We start from the raw sequence: 18,466 nt of genomic DNA, 5'->3' as shown, positions 1-18,466 counted from the left end.
CCCAAAATTGAACGCATCACAATGTAAGCTTGTTATCTTCTCCATGTCCCAGCTCCCAGTACCTCCCTATTTCACTGTTTTCTATGTTTAAAGGCACAGTGACCAAAGCCTGAAATGCAGAGTCATCCTCTCTTTCTCCCTGGCCCCCAAGCTTCTACATCACTGGCCCAGTCTTCAGCTGCTGTCACTTCCTTTCTGCTCTTCTTTGCCGTCTCTCACCTAAACTATTGTAACCATCTTCTACCCGCCCTTCCTCAGCTCAGTGTCCGTCCTGCCCCCAGGTGTGTTTCTGACATGCGGTGGAATTACATCACTCTCCTAATACCCTTCAAGACCCTCACCCCCAGCCCCCACTGCCACAGATTGCTCCTAACATCTTCATCTGGGCCCTTCATGATCTGGGCCCTGCTCATCCCACCAGTGATTCCCACTCACATCCTTGCAGTTCCTAGACTAAAGCATGCCATTTAATGACCGCTGGCTTCGCCTGCCGTTCTTTTAACCTAGGCGGCAAATTGCTATTAGTCCTTCATAGCCTTGCTGAAACATTGCCTCTTCTGGGACGTTTTGTCCTTATGTGTTCAGAAAGTGAATTGCTTCTTCTCTTATTCATCATATTTACATCCCACATGGGACGGGAAGATCCCCGAGGACAGGGACCACATCTTGCTCACCTCTGCATTCCCAGCCACTCAACCTGTTCCTGGTACGTGGTGTCCAGTGTCGGATGAACATATCTCAGCTTCTCTTCGTGTTGACTTTCCCACCAGAGCCTCACGTTTCACTTTTAAAATGAGACTTTTGACTATTTCTCCTTTACTAATGTATTAACCGTTCTAAAGTCTCCTGAAGAAAAGAGTAAAAATTAACAGGTTCTGGGAGCAGTGGACATTGTGGACATGACTTCTGAAAAGGTCAAACTGCTTTGCTTACCTTAACACGTAAATCCAGTTTGTCCAGAGCACAAACTGGACAGCTTCGTCACGTGTCATGGGTTTCCTCTTTCCGTGGAAAAGGTGGACGGGGGAAGGAAACTACCATTTATTGACTAGCCTATTGACTAGGTCCATGGCACAGGCTGTCATTTCCCAGGCCCTGCTAGATTTTCCCTGAGTAGGCAGGAGCAGAGAAATCTCTGGACAAGAAGTCCAGCTCTCTAGATGATGCATGGTTCCCTTGAGCAAGTGTTTCTCTCAGAGCCTTAGTCTGCTCATTTGAAAATAAAAGGGTCAGGCCAAGTGGTCCCTAGAGCCTGCCAAGTTCTAATGTTTCCTTAGCAAACATTTACCAAGTGGATTCTCTCTGAGCCAGCGCCTGTGCTGGGCGTTAGAGATGCAAATAAGGTGCAGCTCTCAGCCTGTCACATTCAGTGGAGGAGAATAATTCTTTTATTCTGACTATGCAAGGTCTATTGTTACTATTTAAAGTCAATCACTGATTGGACCTATGTAGAAAAAGTATGTTCAGTTAAAAAAGAAAAACCTACAGAGACAATCATGTATAAAATTACCTGCTAGGGCTTATGCGGATTAGAAGAATAAATTATGGTTCCTGCCTTAAAAGAGGCTCTAATCCAGTGGAAAGACACACCGTTCATGCAGCAAAGAAAATACGTTTTATAATCAAAATTGTTATTCATGCAGGAGTAGCTTTCCAGGCCACCAGTGTTAGACCAACTCAGATTATCTGAAGCGTTTTATATTACTTTATATAAGGTATCATTAAGTTAGAGGGGAACAGATACTGATGCTAAATATTTGTCCTAAATGCAGACTGGCTGCAATCGCAGCAGAACTTCACAGTGGTTTTGATAAAGTGCTGTGAACACTTCTGTTATATGACATGTTCTTTTACCTGAAGCAGCCAGTCCTTAAAGAGGCATTTCCATCTCTCCCCGGTGTGTTTCATCCATTTTGTATTCTCGGAGAGTCTAGCCATTGTTTACTTTACCTTATGCAAGATAAATATAGACTGAAGCTATACCGTGCTAGGAATGTCTACCTAGTTTCAGACCACCATAAAGAGTGCTTTCTCTCTTTTTCTTTTTTTCCCATCTTAAAAAATCAGCTGTTTTTTTTTTTCAGCTTTATTGAGGTACAATTGACAAAATTATAAGATGTTTAAAGTATACATGTTGATTTAATAAATGTATACACTGTGAAAGGAGGAGTTGAATGGTTATGTGTACGATACTTGAAATTGTATCCAGAAATTCTAAGATGTCTTTTCTTTTATAAGCCCATTTATTTGTTTGTTTGTTTATTTATTTTATTATTTATTATTATTTTTTTGGCTGCATTGGGTCTTAGTTGCGGCACGTGGGCTCTTCCTTGAGGCATGCGGGCTCTTCCTTGTGGCACACGGGCTTCTCTCTAGTTGTGGCTTGCGGGTTTTCTCTTCTCTAATTATGGTGCATGGGTTCCAGAGCTCGTGGGCTCTGTAGTTTGCTGCATGCAGGCTCTCTAGTTGAGGTGCACGAGCTTAGTAGTTGTGACACGTGGGCTTAGTTGCCCCGCAACATGTGGGATCTTAGTTCCCTGACCAGGGATCGAACCCACGTCCCCTGCATTGGAAGGAGGATTCTTTACCACTGGACCACCAGGGAAGTCCCGCTAAGATGTCTTTAATGATGACAATTTTGTAGATTGTATTGAGAACTAATAAGCAAGTAGAATCAGAACAAAAGAAATGTAGATCACTTTACATCAGTAATTTCAAAGTCCAAGGAATAAAATGATTTTTAAATGAATAAAACAAAGACTACATTTTTTAAAAATAGACTTTGTTTTTAGAGCAGTTTTAGGTTCACAGGAAAATTAACCACAAAGTATGGAGAGTTCTCCTATACCACCTGTACCCACACATGCACAGCCTCTTCCACCATTAACATCCCCACCAGAGGAGCACATTACAACTGGTGAACCTGCATTGACATATCATTATCACCCAAAGTCTGTAGTTGGTATTAGGCTTCTCTCTTGGTCTTGTACATTCTGTGGGTTTTGACAAATGTGTAATGTCACGTATCCACCATTAGAGTATCATGCGAATATTTCACTGCCCTAAAGACCCTCTATGCTCTGTCTACTCATCCCTATCATCCCTCCCTCACTCCTAATACATAGCAACCACTGATCTTCTTACTGGCTTTGCCTCTTCCAGAATGTCATACAGTTGGAATCATATAGTATGGAGCCTTTCAGATTGGCTTCTTCCGTTTAGTAATATGCATTTAAGGTCCCTTTATGTCTTTTTATGGCTTGATGGCTCATTTCTTTAGCACTGAATAATACTCCATTGTCTGGATGGACCACAGTTTATTTTTCCATTCGCCTACTGAAGAACAGCTTGGTCACTTCCAAGCTGTTGGCACTTCCAGTTGCCAGTTTTGGCAGTTATGAATAAAGCTGCTATAAACATTCCTGTGCAATGTCACCTCACACCCATTGATACTGTGGACATGTTGGCTTCAAAAGTTTTGTCACATTGGTTTATATTTTGAGTACATATGTCTTTTAGAAATATAGTATTTGTCTTTATGGCTTAAAAAAATTCCCGTGCAAGTTTATGTGTGCAATAAGTTTTCAACTCTTTGCGTAAGTACCTAGGAGTGCAAACTACTGGAACGTATACTAAGAGTATGTTTAGTTTTATAAAAAACTGCCAAAGTGTCTTCCAAAGGGGCTGTACCATTTTGCATTCCCAGCAGCAATGAATGAGGGTTTCTGTTGTTCCTCATCCTAGCCAGAATTTGGTAATACCAGTGTTTTAGAATGTTGTCGTTCTAGTAGGTGTGTAGTGGTATCTCATGGTTGTTTTAATTTGCAATTTTCTAATGATATATGATATACAGCATCTTTTCATATGCTTATTTGCCATCATTGTATCTTCTTTGGGTGAGGTATCTGTTCAGATTTTTGGTCTCTTTTTTTAATTGGATTGTTTATTTTATTATTTTGAGTTTTAAGAGTTCTTCGTATGTTTTAGATAACAGTCCTTTATCAGATATGATTTTTACAAATATTTTCTCTAAGCCTATGGCATAGCTTCTCATATACTTGACAGTTTCTTTCACAGAGTAGAAGTTTTTAATTTTAATGAAGTCCAGCTTATCAAGTATTTATTTCATAGATCGTGACTTTGATGTTGTACCTAGAAAGTCATCACTAAACCTAAGGTCATACAGATATTCTCCTATGTTATCTTCTAGGGGTGTGACAGTTTTGTGCTTACATTTAGATCTGTGATCCATTTTGAGTTAACTTTTGTGAAGAGTATAAGATCTATGTCTAGACTGACTTTTTTTTGCATGTGGATATATAGTTCTTTCAACATTGTTGAAAACCTGTCTCCATTGTATTGCCTTTACTCCTTTGTCAAAGATCAGTTGGCTATATTTGTGTGGGTCTATTTCTGGGCTCTCTGTTCTGTTCCATTATTCTGTTCATCTCTTCTTTCACCAATATCATACTGTCTTGATTACTATAGCTTTATGGTAAGTCTGGAAATTGAATAGTGTCAATTCTCCAACTTTATTCTTCTGCTTCAAGACTGTGTTGGCTATTCTGGGTCTTTTGCCTCTCCATATAAACTTTAGAATCAGTGTGTTGTCTTATAATTTTCTGTTTAAAACTGGACATTGTAAACATTATAAATGAGGCAACTCTCAAAATCAGATCCCCTCCTCCCCAAAGTTTGTTGTTATTGTTGCTGTTTGTTTAGCGACATTCTTCAACTAATTATGTAAAGTCTGAATCCTTCGTATGACCCTGGAAGTCTGTACTCAGTTAGCTTAGTGGTCTGCAGATGATTGGACAGAGATTTCCTTAAATGTCTTGAACCAGTATGTCTGCTGGCCTTTGCCAAGGGACAGTTAGTGCATACTGGGCTATGGTTTCAGTGCTCCAGCAGGAATTTGGTAACTCTGTCTCAGGCTTTATTTCCTGCTTGTGCAGATCATCAAGGTCAGCCAGAGGAGAGAAATTAGACCTTCTCAGGTCATTCCTAGGTATGCACACAGTTCTGCACGTGTGCTTGGCCTTCTAGATTCCTAAGAATATGTCAGAACTTTTCTTAGTCCCTGTGGGTATCTCGTTTCCCCAGCTATTCCTTTCATTCCTTTTGGTCCACATCTTGTTTGGTTCAACTGTTATCACCACTTCAGGCAGCTCTGGTGTTAAATAATTGCCACTGATTGTTTTTGACAAACACCCTGGGAAAAAGCTTTTCTCAGTGATGAGCTCAGTGTCAGGTTAAAGAAAGATAAGCCCTGTGAATGGGGGCATTCAGTGAATTGCCAGACAGCTCAAATAATGAAAATTCTTTAAAAATGGACCTTTGGGGAAGGTCAAACCCATTCTGCCCTCTCCAGTGGCTGCCAGGCTGCTGGTTTTCACAAGTCCTCTGATTGTGATGCCTGTCGGCTTTTCGTAGCTCCTGCAGAGCTGAGGAAAAAAGGGCACGTTCAGGTGCCACAGAGCTCACTGTTCCTACATAGATTCAGTAATTTTTCTTACATAGGCACTAGTTGGATTGTTGCAAGCTTTTATTAATTTCCAGATTTTCCTAAAAAGTTGATTTTGACCATTTTTGCCAGTATTTTTGTTATTTTTATGGAAGAGCAGGATTTTGGAGATCTTTACTCCACCATTCCCACTGGTGTTACCCACTTGCATTATTTTTATTCAGCTTTTCTGAAGTATAACTTATGTTCAAAAAAATTCACCAACTTAAAGAATACAACTGGATGCGTTTTGTCAAATATATATGGTTACGTTATGTAACTATCACCACAGTCATGGTATGGAGCATTTCCATTGCCACACTGGCAACCGCTGAGCTGTTTTCTGTCACTACACCTTTACCGTTTGTACATTTTTTATAGCTGCAATCATATGGTGTCCCCACTTTGTATCTGGCTTCTTTCCATCTGCACAGTGCCTCTGAGGTTCATCCACGTTGCTGTGTGTATTAGGAGTTAGTGCCTCTGTATTGTTGAGTACTTCATTGTATGGATATACAACAATTTTTTATCCATTTGCCTGTTGATGGACATTTGGATTATTGCCACTTTTTGCCTATTTTGTGAATAAAGCTGCTACAGACATTCAAGTACATGTCTTTATATGGATGTATGATTTATTTTATCTTGGATAAATAACTAAGAGTGCAATTGTTGGGTCAGATGCTAAAAACATGTTTAATTTTATAAGAAGTTGCCGAGCTGTTTTCCAAAGAGGCCGTACCCCTTTGGAAGTTTCAGTGGTTCTATATTCTTGTAAAACTTAGTATTGTAAGTATTTTTAATTTAGACATTCTAGTGTGTGTATGGTGGTGTCTCATTATGATTTTAGTTTGTATTTCTCCAGTGACGAATGATGTTGAGCATCTTTTCATTTACTTATTTGCCATTTGTATATCTTCTTTTAGAAGTATCTGTTCAAATATATTGCCTACTTTTTAAATCAGGTTTTGTGACTTACAGAATTTAAGAGTTCTCTATGTATTCTGCATACGAGTCTTTTATGAGATACATGTTTTGAAAACATTTTCTCCAAGTAGAGGAGCAATTCTTAAGACACAAGCAAATATCTGAGTTTAGAGGAGGTAAAAGGATCTGAATCTAGATAGTTAAATGTTAGAGTCTCTAGCTATAAAAAATAATAAATAAACTTCCTATGTGTGTCAGAAAGTATAAAGCATATTCAAGTATGTGGTATGTAAAGCATGAACCATTTGATGACTTTTGTATATGCAGTAGGTAAAAAACTTTTGTGTAGAATAAAATAGTTTGTGTTTCCAAACCATAATGGAATAACAAGTTTGTTAGATAAGTAAATTTTATAAATAACAGAGAATCCTTCCTAAACAAACCTATTACAGAGCTGCCAATAAGAAACATCAACTTATTTAGGTATATATCAGAACTTCCAAGTGAGGAGATATATATATATATATATATATATATATATATATATATATATATATATATATATATATATATATTATATATATGCCTTGACCGATGTACAGTTGACTCTTGAACAATGCAAGGGCTAGGGTTGCTGACTCCCCCACTAAGTCAAAATTCACATTTAACTTTTGGTTCCCTAAAATTTTAACTAATAGCCTACTGTTGATCAGAAGCCTTATCAATAACATAAACAGTCAATTAACACATATTTTGTATATGTGTTACATATTGTATTCTTACAATAGAGTAAGCTAGACAAAAGAAAATGTTATTAAGAAAATCATAAGAAGGAGAAAGTACATTTACAGTGCTGTACTGTATTTTTCGATACTGTAAGTCCATGTCGTCTGCTTACAAGACGTGTGTTGGTACCTACATGAATATTGGTTTATATGATACAAAACATTGCAGATGTTATACATGTTACTAACACATCAAAAATGAAAAGATAATGTGAAAAAGAAATTCATATTTATTTAGAGGTATAACGATTCACGTGTTAACAAAGAAGCAGCAATATGATTGCCTTATGGTAGCCTAGTTTAATTGACAGGATTGCTTCACGGTAGCTTAGCCTACACACTAATGAATGAATCATTATAAAATTTTTATGGCATAAGTAGTGCATCTATATTCATAGTCCAGTACTGGAAACATTGTTACTTTTTTTAAAAACCACTTCCTTGTGATGATAGACTGATATGCAATTTCTCCAATTATGAGAAAGAGGCATATTGTATGGTAATGTGATTTTTTGAAAGCAAAGTTATAAAACAGCAAGAAAACTAATACACTGCTGATTTTATATTAAATATCACCTTGTGCCTATGTAAGGATAGACTAGTATCTACATGTATTTTATGCATTCATGACATACCTTTTTCTCAATTTTTTCGATATTTCTAGGCTAAGGAGTTCATCTGCAAGTTTTTTCAAAATGTTGCAGATCTCAAAATATTTTCCAATATATTTATTGAAAAAAAAAGGTGTGTGTGTGAGTGGACCCACACAATTCAAACCTATATTGTTCAAAGGTCAACAGTATATAATGCATTTAACATACCACTCTTAGCTCTTAGGTAGAGACGTTAATACATGTGGAACTGGCCAAAAAAAACAGGCTGTCAGTTATAGGGGCAAAGGCCAAGAACCTGCAGAAGCCAGCTTCAGACTAGATGGTCAGCTTCTAATCCATAACTGCCTATCATATTTGACACTAATGAATGTCTAGTGAGTGGGTAAACTGGAGATGGCTGAAAATGAATATAGTCATCAAATAATTTTAAGTAAGTAAGTGACATGATAAAAAGTTGAGAAATAGAACTGGTTTCAATGTGAAGCATTAGTGAAACCAATTTAAAAGGCTGTTGCCTGACTCTAAGAAAAAGATGAGAAGGGACTGAGCGGGACCAAGGAGAGGCAAGATTTCAAAGATATCATGGAGGTATAATTGATAGGACTTGACGCTCAAATGAATGTAGACCTTGAAGAAGAAGGGTCTCAAGTTGACTCCATTTTCTGGTTTGGGTGGCTTAGTGGTGATGCTCTTAATCAAGACAAGACTTTAAATAGGAAAAACAGGTTTTGAAGAGAATGCAGCAAGTTCAGTTTTAATAGGTGTGTTGGAAGGGCCAGGAGGACCCCACAGATGGATGAGACTAGTGAGTAGTTGGGAATGTAGCTCTGGAGCTCAGGTGAGATGTCCACGCTAGAGAAAGAGGATGGGCATCATCAGAGTCTAGTTTATTTTAAGATGAGATATCTCATTATGCTTGTGCAGAGTAAAAAGAACAAGAACCGCAGTCTGAATTCTAAAAAATATCAATAGTTAAGGTGCAAGTATTGCTTGGTGACAGGAAGGAGATAGTGTTTAGAGAGATGAGAGAATTCATCACCTTGAATGCCGAAGACCAGAAGAGTTTCAAGGAAGGTGAGCGCCAATTAGGCCCATTGCTACAAATAGGTCTTTGCTAGAAAGAGACTATGGAATTTGGCGATTAAAAACTCATTGGTCAAAACTGGAAAGAGCCCAATGTCCATGGGATAAACCCATGGACACTTCATACCATATCTTCATACCATAGAATACTACTCAGTAGTTAAAAGGAATGATTATTGCTATACACAACACAAATTAATGTCAAAAACATTGTGATGAGTGAAAAAAGCCAGACACACACAGAATACATACTGTATGATCCCATTTATATGATGATTGGGAGTGGCGGGAGGGGATGTGGTGGTAGGGAAAACTGACAGTAAAGGAGCACAGGAAGACCTTCTGATGTCAAGAAATGTTCTTTATCTTGTTCGAGGGTAGTTACAATTGCCAAAACTCATTGAACTGAAAACTTAAGATCTATGTACAACCAGAATACAAAAAAAAAGTCATTGGTCAAAGATGGGAGGTTTTGCAACTGAATTTGCTGCTTCTAAATTTCCACTAATTTACAGAGAGATATTCCTTTATGAAAGCAAATGTCCATACAGAGAGAGAGAAATCACAGTTACCAAATTTTCAAAGCAGAAAAACAAAAATATGTGGTAGAGGATTTGACAAGCCCAAGAAACAAAATCTAAATGGTCAGTGGACAAAGTCATAGGTCAGTAGACAAAGTCATAAAATAACTCAATTTTCACTACAGAAATCCTAAAAATCCAAAATGTGAAGTGAGATTGAAGGTGAGTCAAAAAGAAGAGGGTTGGGACTTCCTTGGTGGCGCACTGATTAAGAATCTGCCTGCCAGTGCAGGGGACACGGGTTCGAGCCCTGGTCCGGGAAGATCCCACATGCCGCGGAGCAACTAAGCCCGTGTGCCACAACTACTGAGCCTGCGCTCTAGAGCCTGTGAGCCACAACTACTGAGCCCAGGTGCTGCAACTACTGAAGCCCGCATGCTTAGAGCCCGTGCTGCACAACAGGAGAAGCCACCACAATGAGAAGCCTGCGCACCACAATGAAGAGTGGCCCCGCTCCCTGCAACTAGAGAAAGCGCGCACGCAGCGACGAAGACCCAACGCAGCCAAAAATAAAAATAAAATAAAATTTTAAAAATTTATACAAAAAAAAGAAGAGGGTTGTTTGAAATTCTATTTTATTTTTAAAAATATTTATTTATTTATTATTTATTTTTGGCTGCACCAGGTCTTAGCTGTGGCTCACAGGATCTTCGTTGCAGCATGCAGGATCTTTTGTTGCGGCGTGCCAACTCTTAGTTGTGGCATGAGGGCTCTTAGTTACAGCATGCAGATTTCTTAGTTGTGGCGTGCGATTATTAGTTGGGACATGCGGACTCTTAGTTGTGGCATGCCTGTGGGATCTAGTTTCCTGACCAGGGATCGAACCCAGGCCCCCTGCTTTGGGAGCGCAGAGTCTTACCCACTGAACCACCAGGGAAGTCCTGAAATTCTATTTTAAAGTAGGTAGAGCCGTTGATCCACTCCGCAAGCTAAATCTTGCTGACTTCTCTCCCTAACCATCAGCACAAGACTGGAAGTTTATTCTCTGGAGAGGCTGGACCGAGGGACATCAGACACTGCTGAAAATGGAATACTCTATTGAAAATGGGGGCTCCATTGACAGTCTACCTATATTCCAAATATTGAGATCCCCAGGCCTCTTTTGTAACTCAGCTCCAGAGCACTGGAAAACACACTGAAGAAGAATCTGAGTTCTGAGAAATCTAATCAGCCCATGACTTAAAAAGAAAAAATATATATAGCAACCCCAACTAGAACAGGTCAGAAGGCTCTGAGAAAGACATCTCCAAGGAAATTAGATAGACTGATATATTTTAACACATTTAGATAATTAGGGAAGTGTCTGAGTTTGAATTTAAGGATAAGTACACAGAAAACTGAGGAAACAAATAAGATGCTTATTAACTCCTGGGATAATGAAAAGTTTAGAATGAAAGGAAAAGTAATCAGAGCATGATATACATGTGAATAGCATTTACATGGTCATAGAAAATAAACACTAAATATTGATTTATCAAAAAATTACAAAATTATGACAACTACATAAGAGGCAAAGGGTACAAATGTGCATGTAGGAGGATGAGGGGGGAATGCATAGTAAAAAAAACTTTATCTTTCATAGAACAACGTCAATAGATAATGGCTTAAACTGAAAAATGAAGAAGTAACAGCATATACATGTTGCTGGAAGTAAACACCAAAAGAAACACTTTAAAAAGTTGCCTCCAAAGACTGGTAAATGGAAAAGGACGTGAGGGGTAATGTTTGACTCCTTAAACCATATGCTATAATTTAAAAAAAATCAAATAAAACAAAATAATAAAGGCATTTGCAAAGAGAATTTCATGAAATTAGATTGCAGTGGGTTGAAGAGTGAATGAAAATTAAGGATGTTCTCAGCAAACTGAATAATATAAGGAAGGGGATGTCAGGATGGTGAGTAGAGTTGCTTGATGGAAAGATAAGATTGAAGGAAAATTGGTAGTTTGCTTGATTATGGTTATTTAGGTTGCTAACTAATTGGTTAGTCAGTTTGTTCATGACAGGGATGAGCTTAGAGAAAAAAACAGTGAAGAGTCTGCTGAGGTGAGAGGGAATAAATGAGGTGTCAAAGTCCCAATGAAGTGGTGGATGTTGAAATCAGACACATGATAAAGTGTTAGCTTTGAAAAAGAATAGGAGCATCTCTTTTATATGATGAAGGAAAGAATTGTTAAAAGAATTAGTGACTTAAGCTGTATTTTCCCACTGGCAGTCGTGGCTAAGTCATCTGTTGAGGGATTAGATAGTTTTCATTCTCTGAGAATGGATGCTGACCAGAGACCAAAAATGAAATAAATGCTGGGTAGCAATTTGATGAGCCAAGCTGAGGGAGAATTTCAAAATGTATATATTAGTCAGCACGGGCTGCCATAACAAAATACCACAGACTGGGTGTCTTAAACAACAGAGGTTTATTTTCTCACAGTTCTGGAGGCTGGAAAGTCCAAGATCAAGGCGCCAACAGGGTTCGGTTCCTGGTAAGGACTTTCCTCCTGGCTTGCAGACAGCCACCTTCTTGCCCTGTCCTCCCGTGGCGGATTGAGAGAGAGGGAGGGAGCGCTCTGGTGTCTCTTCCTTTACAGACGTTAATCTTGTTGGATCAGGGCTCCACCCTATGACTTCATTTAACCTTTATTACTTCTTACTCCAAATACAATCACATTGGGATTTAGGGCTTCAGTGTATGAGTTTGAGGAGGACACAGTTCAGTCCATGGCATGTGTAATTCAGCACTATTACACAAGAGCAGAAGAGAAGACAGATGGTTGAGTTGATCCAAATTTGGGGAATTAGTAGGACAGACTGGATGGAAGGTCAAGGTGGCAGATGAATTGAGGGACTGGTGAAAGTATGGCTAAAACTAAGTGCTCACAGCTTCCAAGAATAGTGGAAAGAGAAGCCAGGAAAGGGAAGGGGCAGGGATTGGTAGGCTTCATGGAAGGTCCTCTCAGGTCTGGAGGCTGGAGAACAAATGGGAACTCTTTTACTGTGTACCTTCTCTGGGTACAGTCCTTTCTTCGGACGTGATTGGTTGCTTCTGCACTTTCAACTTCACTGGCAATCAATGAGAATTATCAAACTGGAAGGAAGATTTAGGTTCATTAATGGTAGCAATCATCACATTTTTCTTTCTTTTTAGACGACTAAATACCTTGAACAAGTGTGCCTCAATGAAACTTGATGTGAACTTCCAAAGGAAAAAGGTAGGTAAGCTTACTACACCTTACTGAGACCATGGCTATACCAATAGGAGAAGCTTGCATTCGCAAATGAAAAACAACACGAACTGAAGCAAAATTCTGAAATGCCCGACCGTCAGTGTTTGTTCTCCAAATATCCCATTATATCATAAACATCATAAGTAAGTCTGTTATATATCTAGGCTGACGTCTGTTTGTTTCACTGTTTCATTTTGATTTAGTTTTATCAGAGGGTTTGCATAAAAATGTAAAATGCCTTAATTGTTTATGATAATCTTTCAGAAGTTTTAGTTGTAAATATCCACTCCATATTAGACCCAAATTCTCCACAGTGATTTGTAGATTAAGAGAATGCAGAAAAGAATCTATGGGGCCAAGTGTCTTCTGCCTCATTCTTTCCTGTGGCATTTTATTTTCAAGTGCAGTCAAGATGCATTCATTGTCAGGCAGGTTTGTTTCATCATGGTTGAGGGGTTGGGGGGAGAGTGTAACAGCAAGATTCAGAACCTGCCGCATCTCTCCATTCTCGCCCCTTGCACTTTTCTCTGGTCACAGGGAATGTCCTTCAGTTTTACGAGCCACTATGCTCCCTCCCTCTTCTAGGACTTTGCACGTGCTCTTCCCTCTGTAGGAATAAGACAGGAGATTTTGGTTCTGAAACAAAGCTGTACTTTATTGAGCACTTACTGTTTTCCACGAGCTATGTTATGGCATTTAATCCATTGTGATAGGGATTCTCTGTTTTCTAGAGAAGGAAAATAAAACCTGAACAGGTTAAGTCCCTTGCCCGTGATCTTTCAACCAGTGGAGGAGCAGGGTTTCAATTTCAGGTGTGTCTAACTCCAAAACCGAGGCCCCTAACCACTGCACTGAAAGACCTCTCTTTCTCACTGAATTGATCCTTTTAGGAAACTCAGAATTGAAATCGTTGCCTACTTTTTTCATTTCACATCTTCAGTATGTAACAAGTCAAGCCTTAGTATATTTTGAAGAAGCAGAGAAAACATCTTTGAGTCAAAAGAAAGTGTTCTTTATTCTGGTCTATACAGAGAAGTCATTACAGCCCATGGATTTTAAGTCACTCCTGAGTAACCTAATCTTTAAAAATAACTTTAACCTGAATTTATGCTCTAAAACAGCACCCAAAAAAAGCACAAATGAATTCTGGTTGACCTCACCTTCAAAACAGTTTAGGGTTTGAGCTGGGAGCCAAAGATTTAAGCTAAGGAGGTAAAATGGTGAAAAACAATATCCAGAGAATATATTAAAACATGAGCAGTTTGTCCAGGTCAAAGAAAAATTGTAAATGTGGGAATAAACATCCCAACAGCTATCTGGCTGAACAGACCCCTTGAGAAGCATACACACTGTTTGCTTGTAACACGTGGTTCTTATTAAACCGAGCGTAGCCACGCCTGTGTGGCTGGTCTGTACGCTGCCGGTGCAGCTCCTTAGCTGCTGTGTGTCACAAAAGCAAATGCCAAAAACTAACAACGGGATTTGTTTTCAACCAAGTGGTGTGATTGGATTCTTCCCTTATTGCCGGCATTTCAAAACCCACATGTGAGATAGGCTTGAATAACATTTGTTAGACTCTGTTACCTTCACAAAAGCTCCTCTGTAAGTTGGTCACTTCAGTATTGTGACATTCTTAATTTAGTCCTTACGCTGGATATAGTGGCACACACTCTTACAGCCCCTACTTAGCTGCAGGCCCCGCAGATGCATGCACTTGAATAAAACATTGCTTTCCACATTGTAAACTGGGGACTCATGGCCTGAATTTTGAAATAAATGAATCCAGTGGGTGATCTCCACCCACTTGTGAATCTCAGTCATGACCAGCGTCTGTGACTGTGGTCTAAGCAACTATGCAGGAGACCCTGGTGGTGGCACGTGTTCCCATGATCTGTCCCTTGCCCGAGTCATAGGCTAGTCCTTTATTTTACTGCAAAAAAATGCCAAAAATAAATACAGGCTAGGACTAGGCCAAATGATCAAAAATAGAAAATGAAACTCGCGAACCAAGCACCACAGGGAGCTTCAACCAACTTTGGAATTAGTTTGTTTGGAAGAAGAAAAAAAAAGACAGTAGGATTTCCTCTGGGTATGTCCCCATTTTAATCAATCCAAGAAATAGAAATATAATGTTCATCTCTAATCTGCAGAGGCCCAGACATGTTTAATGCTGCACGATGTCATCCCCAAATGGCTTAGCCGTCCAGGGCCACAGTCATTCTTCTCCCTTCAGGACCATTGGGCCTCAGAAGGGCCGTGTGTGCCTGCTCAGTGCTCTGTGGTGTGGTTAACGAGCTCCCGCGGTGCCCGCTCTGTGCCAGGCACTATTCCTCATCACTAACCCCGTGTCACAGATGCAGAGGTTGAAGGGCAGGGAAGATGAGTAACCTGCCCAGAGCCACGAAGAAGCAGCAGAGGCAGGATCTGAGCCCAGCTATTCTGGCCGCAAACTGCCCCTCCTGGCCTTTCAGAGATATTCAGAAACGTATTGGCATGAGCTTCCGACCCTTGGCCAGAGACCTGGAAGGGTTTCCTCAGCAATACATACAATTATGTATTTTTATTGTTGTTTTAGAAGCAGGATATTTCTTGCTGTCTTGTACTCAAGTCCATGATCTATTTAATGTCTTCATGGAAATTTATCTCTGGATCTCTCATAGTGAATGAGTCATGAATCTCATTGCTCTGCTTTGAACTTGGTTCTCATTTAATTCTGTTTAATTCTGAAGAGTTTGGTGGGTTGACCCAAGGCAGAAAAAAAAAAAAAGAGAATCCACAAATACATAAAGATGGTGAAGCCTCATTCATACTTAGTTAGGCATGCACTTTTCCTGTACATCAAATGCCACTCGCTTGTAAAGCACCAGGAGAAATGAAATCGCACCTTACCACTTTGCAGAAGAGAGAAGCAATCCTCTAAAGATCGAGATTACCTTCCCTGTGAGAGTCAGGTGGAGAAGAGTGTCCTCAGTCTTGGCCAGGCTCCTCACTGAAAGACTCACTAAAACCCGGCATTTCTGAGAGCCTGGGGACGTCAGCAGTTGTCTGCCTCGGGCCTCAGGCTCCTCCCCCTGCAGCGCTGCAAGTGGCAGGTCCCTGCTTCTGAACTGGAGGGCTCAGCTGCTCAGCTCCAGTCAACTGTAATGGAAGATAAACGTCTAAATTTCTGTGTAACTATGCATTAGCCGCCTCTCACGGCTGTGGACTTGTATGGGCTCCTGTTTCCAGCGGAAAGAGATGGTCAAATTTTGTTTAAAAAATACAAAATCCTTTCTTTTGCAGTGTCTGGTGGGCATTTGTCTCTGAAGCATATATAATTTCAGCTAAGAATGTTCTCATTTTTTAGAAAAAGCCAAACACTGGCGTTTCATCTAAATTAAAAACCCCAAGGCACTTGCAAAGCTGATCTTTCTCAGAAAAGTGTTTCTCTTCATTATTACCTACAGAATTCACACTTGCTTTATGACGACACTGAAATCCCCTAATTACGGTTAGCGTTTATGCGATAGTGCTTAGCTCTGAGTACAAAGCTAAAGTCAGAGACCGAACTCCCATAAGGATCTCTGTTAGATGAGGAAAGAGAGGGACGCGCACGAACACGGGACTCTTACCTAAGATTTCCCAGGGGAGAAAGAGCAGCTTCAAAAGAAGTTTCTGGTTTAAGTTATAGTTTTAACAAAGCTCTCTGAAATCATGGCCAAAGGTGGAAAGCCACACAGAAACAATGACTAATTGCCACGTTGCAGCCAGCACCTCCCGGCCTGGATGCCGTGGGCATTTCAAAGGAGCTGCGGGTGTCGTCAGGGAGCCTGACCTCTGCCTCCCAATCCACCCCACCGGCCCCCCTGCCTTTCACAACCTCAAATCTCCCACCAAATAAGACACCTCCTGGCAGCTCCGAACAGCAGCGTCACATGAAAGAAGTTACATTTCATTCCATCATTCGCTTGGCTGGAGAGTATACAGTCTTGAATTGAAGACTGTTGCACGTGAATGTCCTAGAACCATAGGATCTTTGAGTTAGATCTTCGCTCATCTTTTCCAGTCTCCCATCCAGTACAGGATATACTTTTAGAGCATCTATCATAATTCACTCAGGCTCTGTTTGTAAGCATCTAGACGTGATGAGTTCATTATATTGCAAGGCAGTTTGGTTTTTCCTAATTACCAGAAGTCTTCCATATAATAAGCTAAAAGCTGATTCTGTGTAAATTTGCCCATCTGATTCCAGCTGTTTTCTCTGGAGAAGCACAGAATATGGATTTCCCCTTCCTCTAGATCCGGGGTCAGCAAACTAGTGCTCCTGCTTTTGTAAAGAAAGTTGTATTGGAACAAAGCCACACCCATTCTTTTGGCTGCAAAGGTAGAGTTGAGTAGTTGTGACAGACTGGATGGCCTGTAAATCTAAAATATTTACTATCTGACCCTTTACAGAAAGTTTTCTGACCTTTGCTCAATCTAGAACAAAGTCTCTTAAACTGTCTATGGTAACTGATTTTTCTTTTTTTAATTTCCAGTCTGCCACTGACCAAGATAACGTTTGTAAAATTCACTACAAAGGAATTATTAGAACTATGAAATGATAAAAGGTTATAGAAAATACAAGCCTAAATGTTTTATTAGACTCTACAGATACAAAATTGCATCCCAATAAATATAATTGGAACAAATATAACAGGAAATAGAAAAGAATTACAAAAATTATTCATATTTTTATTAAAAGTATACTTAGGCTATTAATATGAAGAATCATGATTGCACTTATAACTTTTTTTGTTGTTCAGCTGTCAGAACTAAACAAAAAGTTTACTTTGAAATTCCCCATGTTAAATGTCTGTACGCACATTTCAATCAAACACTATAAGTATTCCTGACAGTGAGTTTTTTGCTTGTTATCTAATTTAGGTTGGATTGACAGCAACACTAATCACAGGGAAAAATGCATATCTAAAATGTTTCTTTGTTTTTTGTTTTGTTTTATTTTGTTTTTTGGCTGTGTGGGTCTTCATTGCTGCACTCAGGCTTTCTCTAGTTGCAGAGAGCGGGGGCTACTCTTTGTTGCAGTGTGCTGGATTCTCATTGCAGTAGCTTCTCTTGTTGTGGCACATGGGCTCTAGGCATGCAGGCTTAGTAGTTGTGGTTCGCAGGCTCAGTAGTTGTGGCACACAGGCTTAGTTGCTTCGCGGCATGTGGGATCTTCCTGGACCAGGGCTTGAACCTGTGTCCCCTGCATTGGCCGGCAGATTCTTAACCACTGCACCACCAGGGAAGTCCCTGTTTCTTTGTTTTAATACTAGTCATCATAAAGAAACCCATCTCACAGAATATGTTGAGTGGAATCAAAGAAGAAGTCTTAAAGTAATTCTTTAAAGTTTTGGCTATTTTTTTTACCTTTCATTCAAAATGAAGTAAGTGATGCTGTATTTTCAAAATTCATCTTCAATCTTTCATTACTATCCAACTTCTGCAATTATCTTTCTGTAAAACAGTGGATCCTGTACATTATACACTTTGGGTTATGGTAGGTAAACTAATCTTGAAACGTCACACATTATGACCTACTGCGCCCCTGGTCTCAACCCTGTTCAATAAGACAAGTCCACTGATCATGAACTCGTATAGCACAGCCTTGCCAAATGGTGACAAATGGTTTTAATGCTTACTCTCAACGTCTGAACTTATCTCAGTGAAGACTAGTAAGTTTGATGACTGTCAACCCCTTAACCACACTTCGAGTAGCACTGCTCTTGAG

At 39.7% G+C, this 18,466-nt stretch overlaps 1 protein-coding gene across 8 annotated transcripts in view; it reads left to right on the top strand.

Annotated features, from left to right (window-relative positions):
• The window catches only part of STARD13 (StAR related lipid transfer domain containing 13), a 221,572-nt gene that overhangs the window by 173,139 nt on the left and 29,967 nt on the right, over positions 1-18,466 (top strand). For all 8 annotated transcript variants that reach the window (XM_073795036.1, XM_073795039.1, XM_019936762.3 and 5 more), the window contains one exon: positions 12,636-12,699. In XM_073795036.1, the coding sequence (XP_073651137.1) occupies positions 12,636-12,699 (64 nt within the window). Of the gene's footprint in view, positions 1-12,635; positions 12,700-18,466 lie in introns of those variants that run through there.

The sequence above is a fragment of the Tursiops truncatus genome, chromosome 18 (assembly GCF_011762595.2).
Source record: "Tursiops truncatus isolate mTurTru1 chromosome 18, mTurTru1.mat.Y, whole genome shotgun sequence".
Taxonomy (NCBI): domain Eukaryota; kingdom Metazoa; phylum Chordata; class Mammalia; order Artiodactyla; family Delphinidae; genus Tursiops; species Tursiops truncatus.
This window is presented reverse-complemented; position numbering and strand designations above follow the sequence as displayed.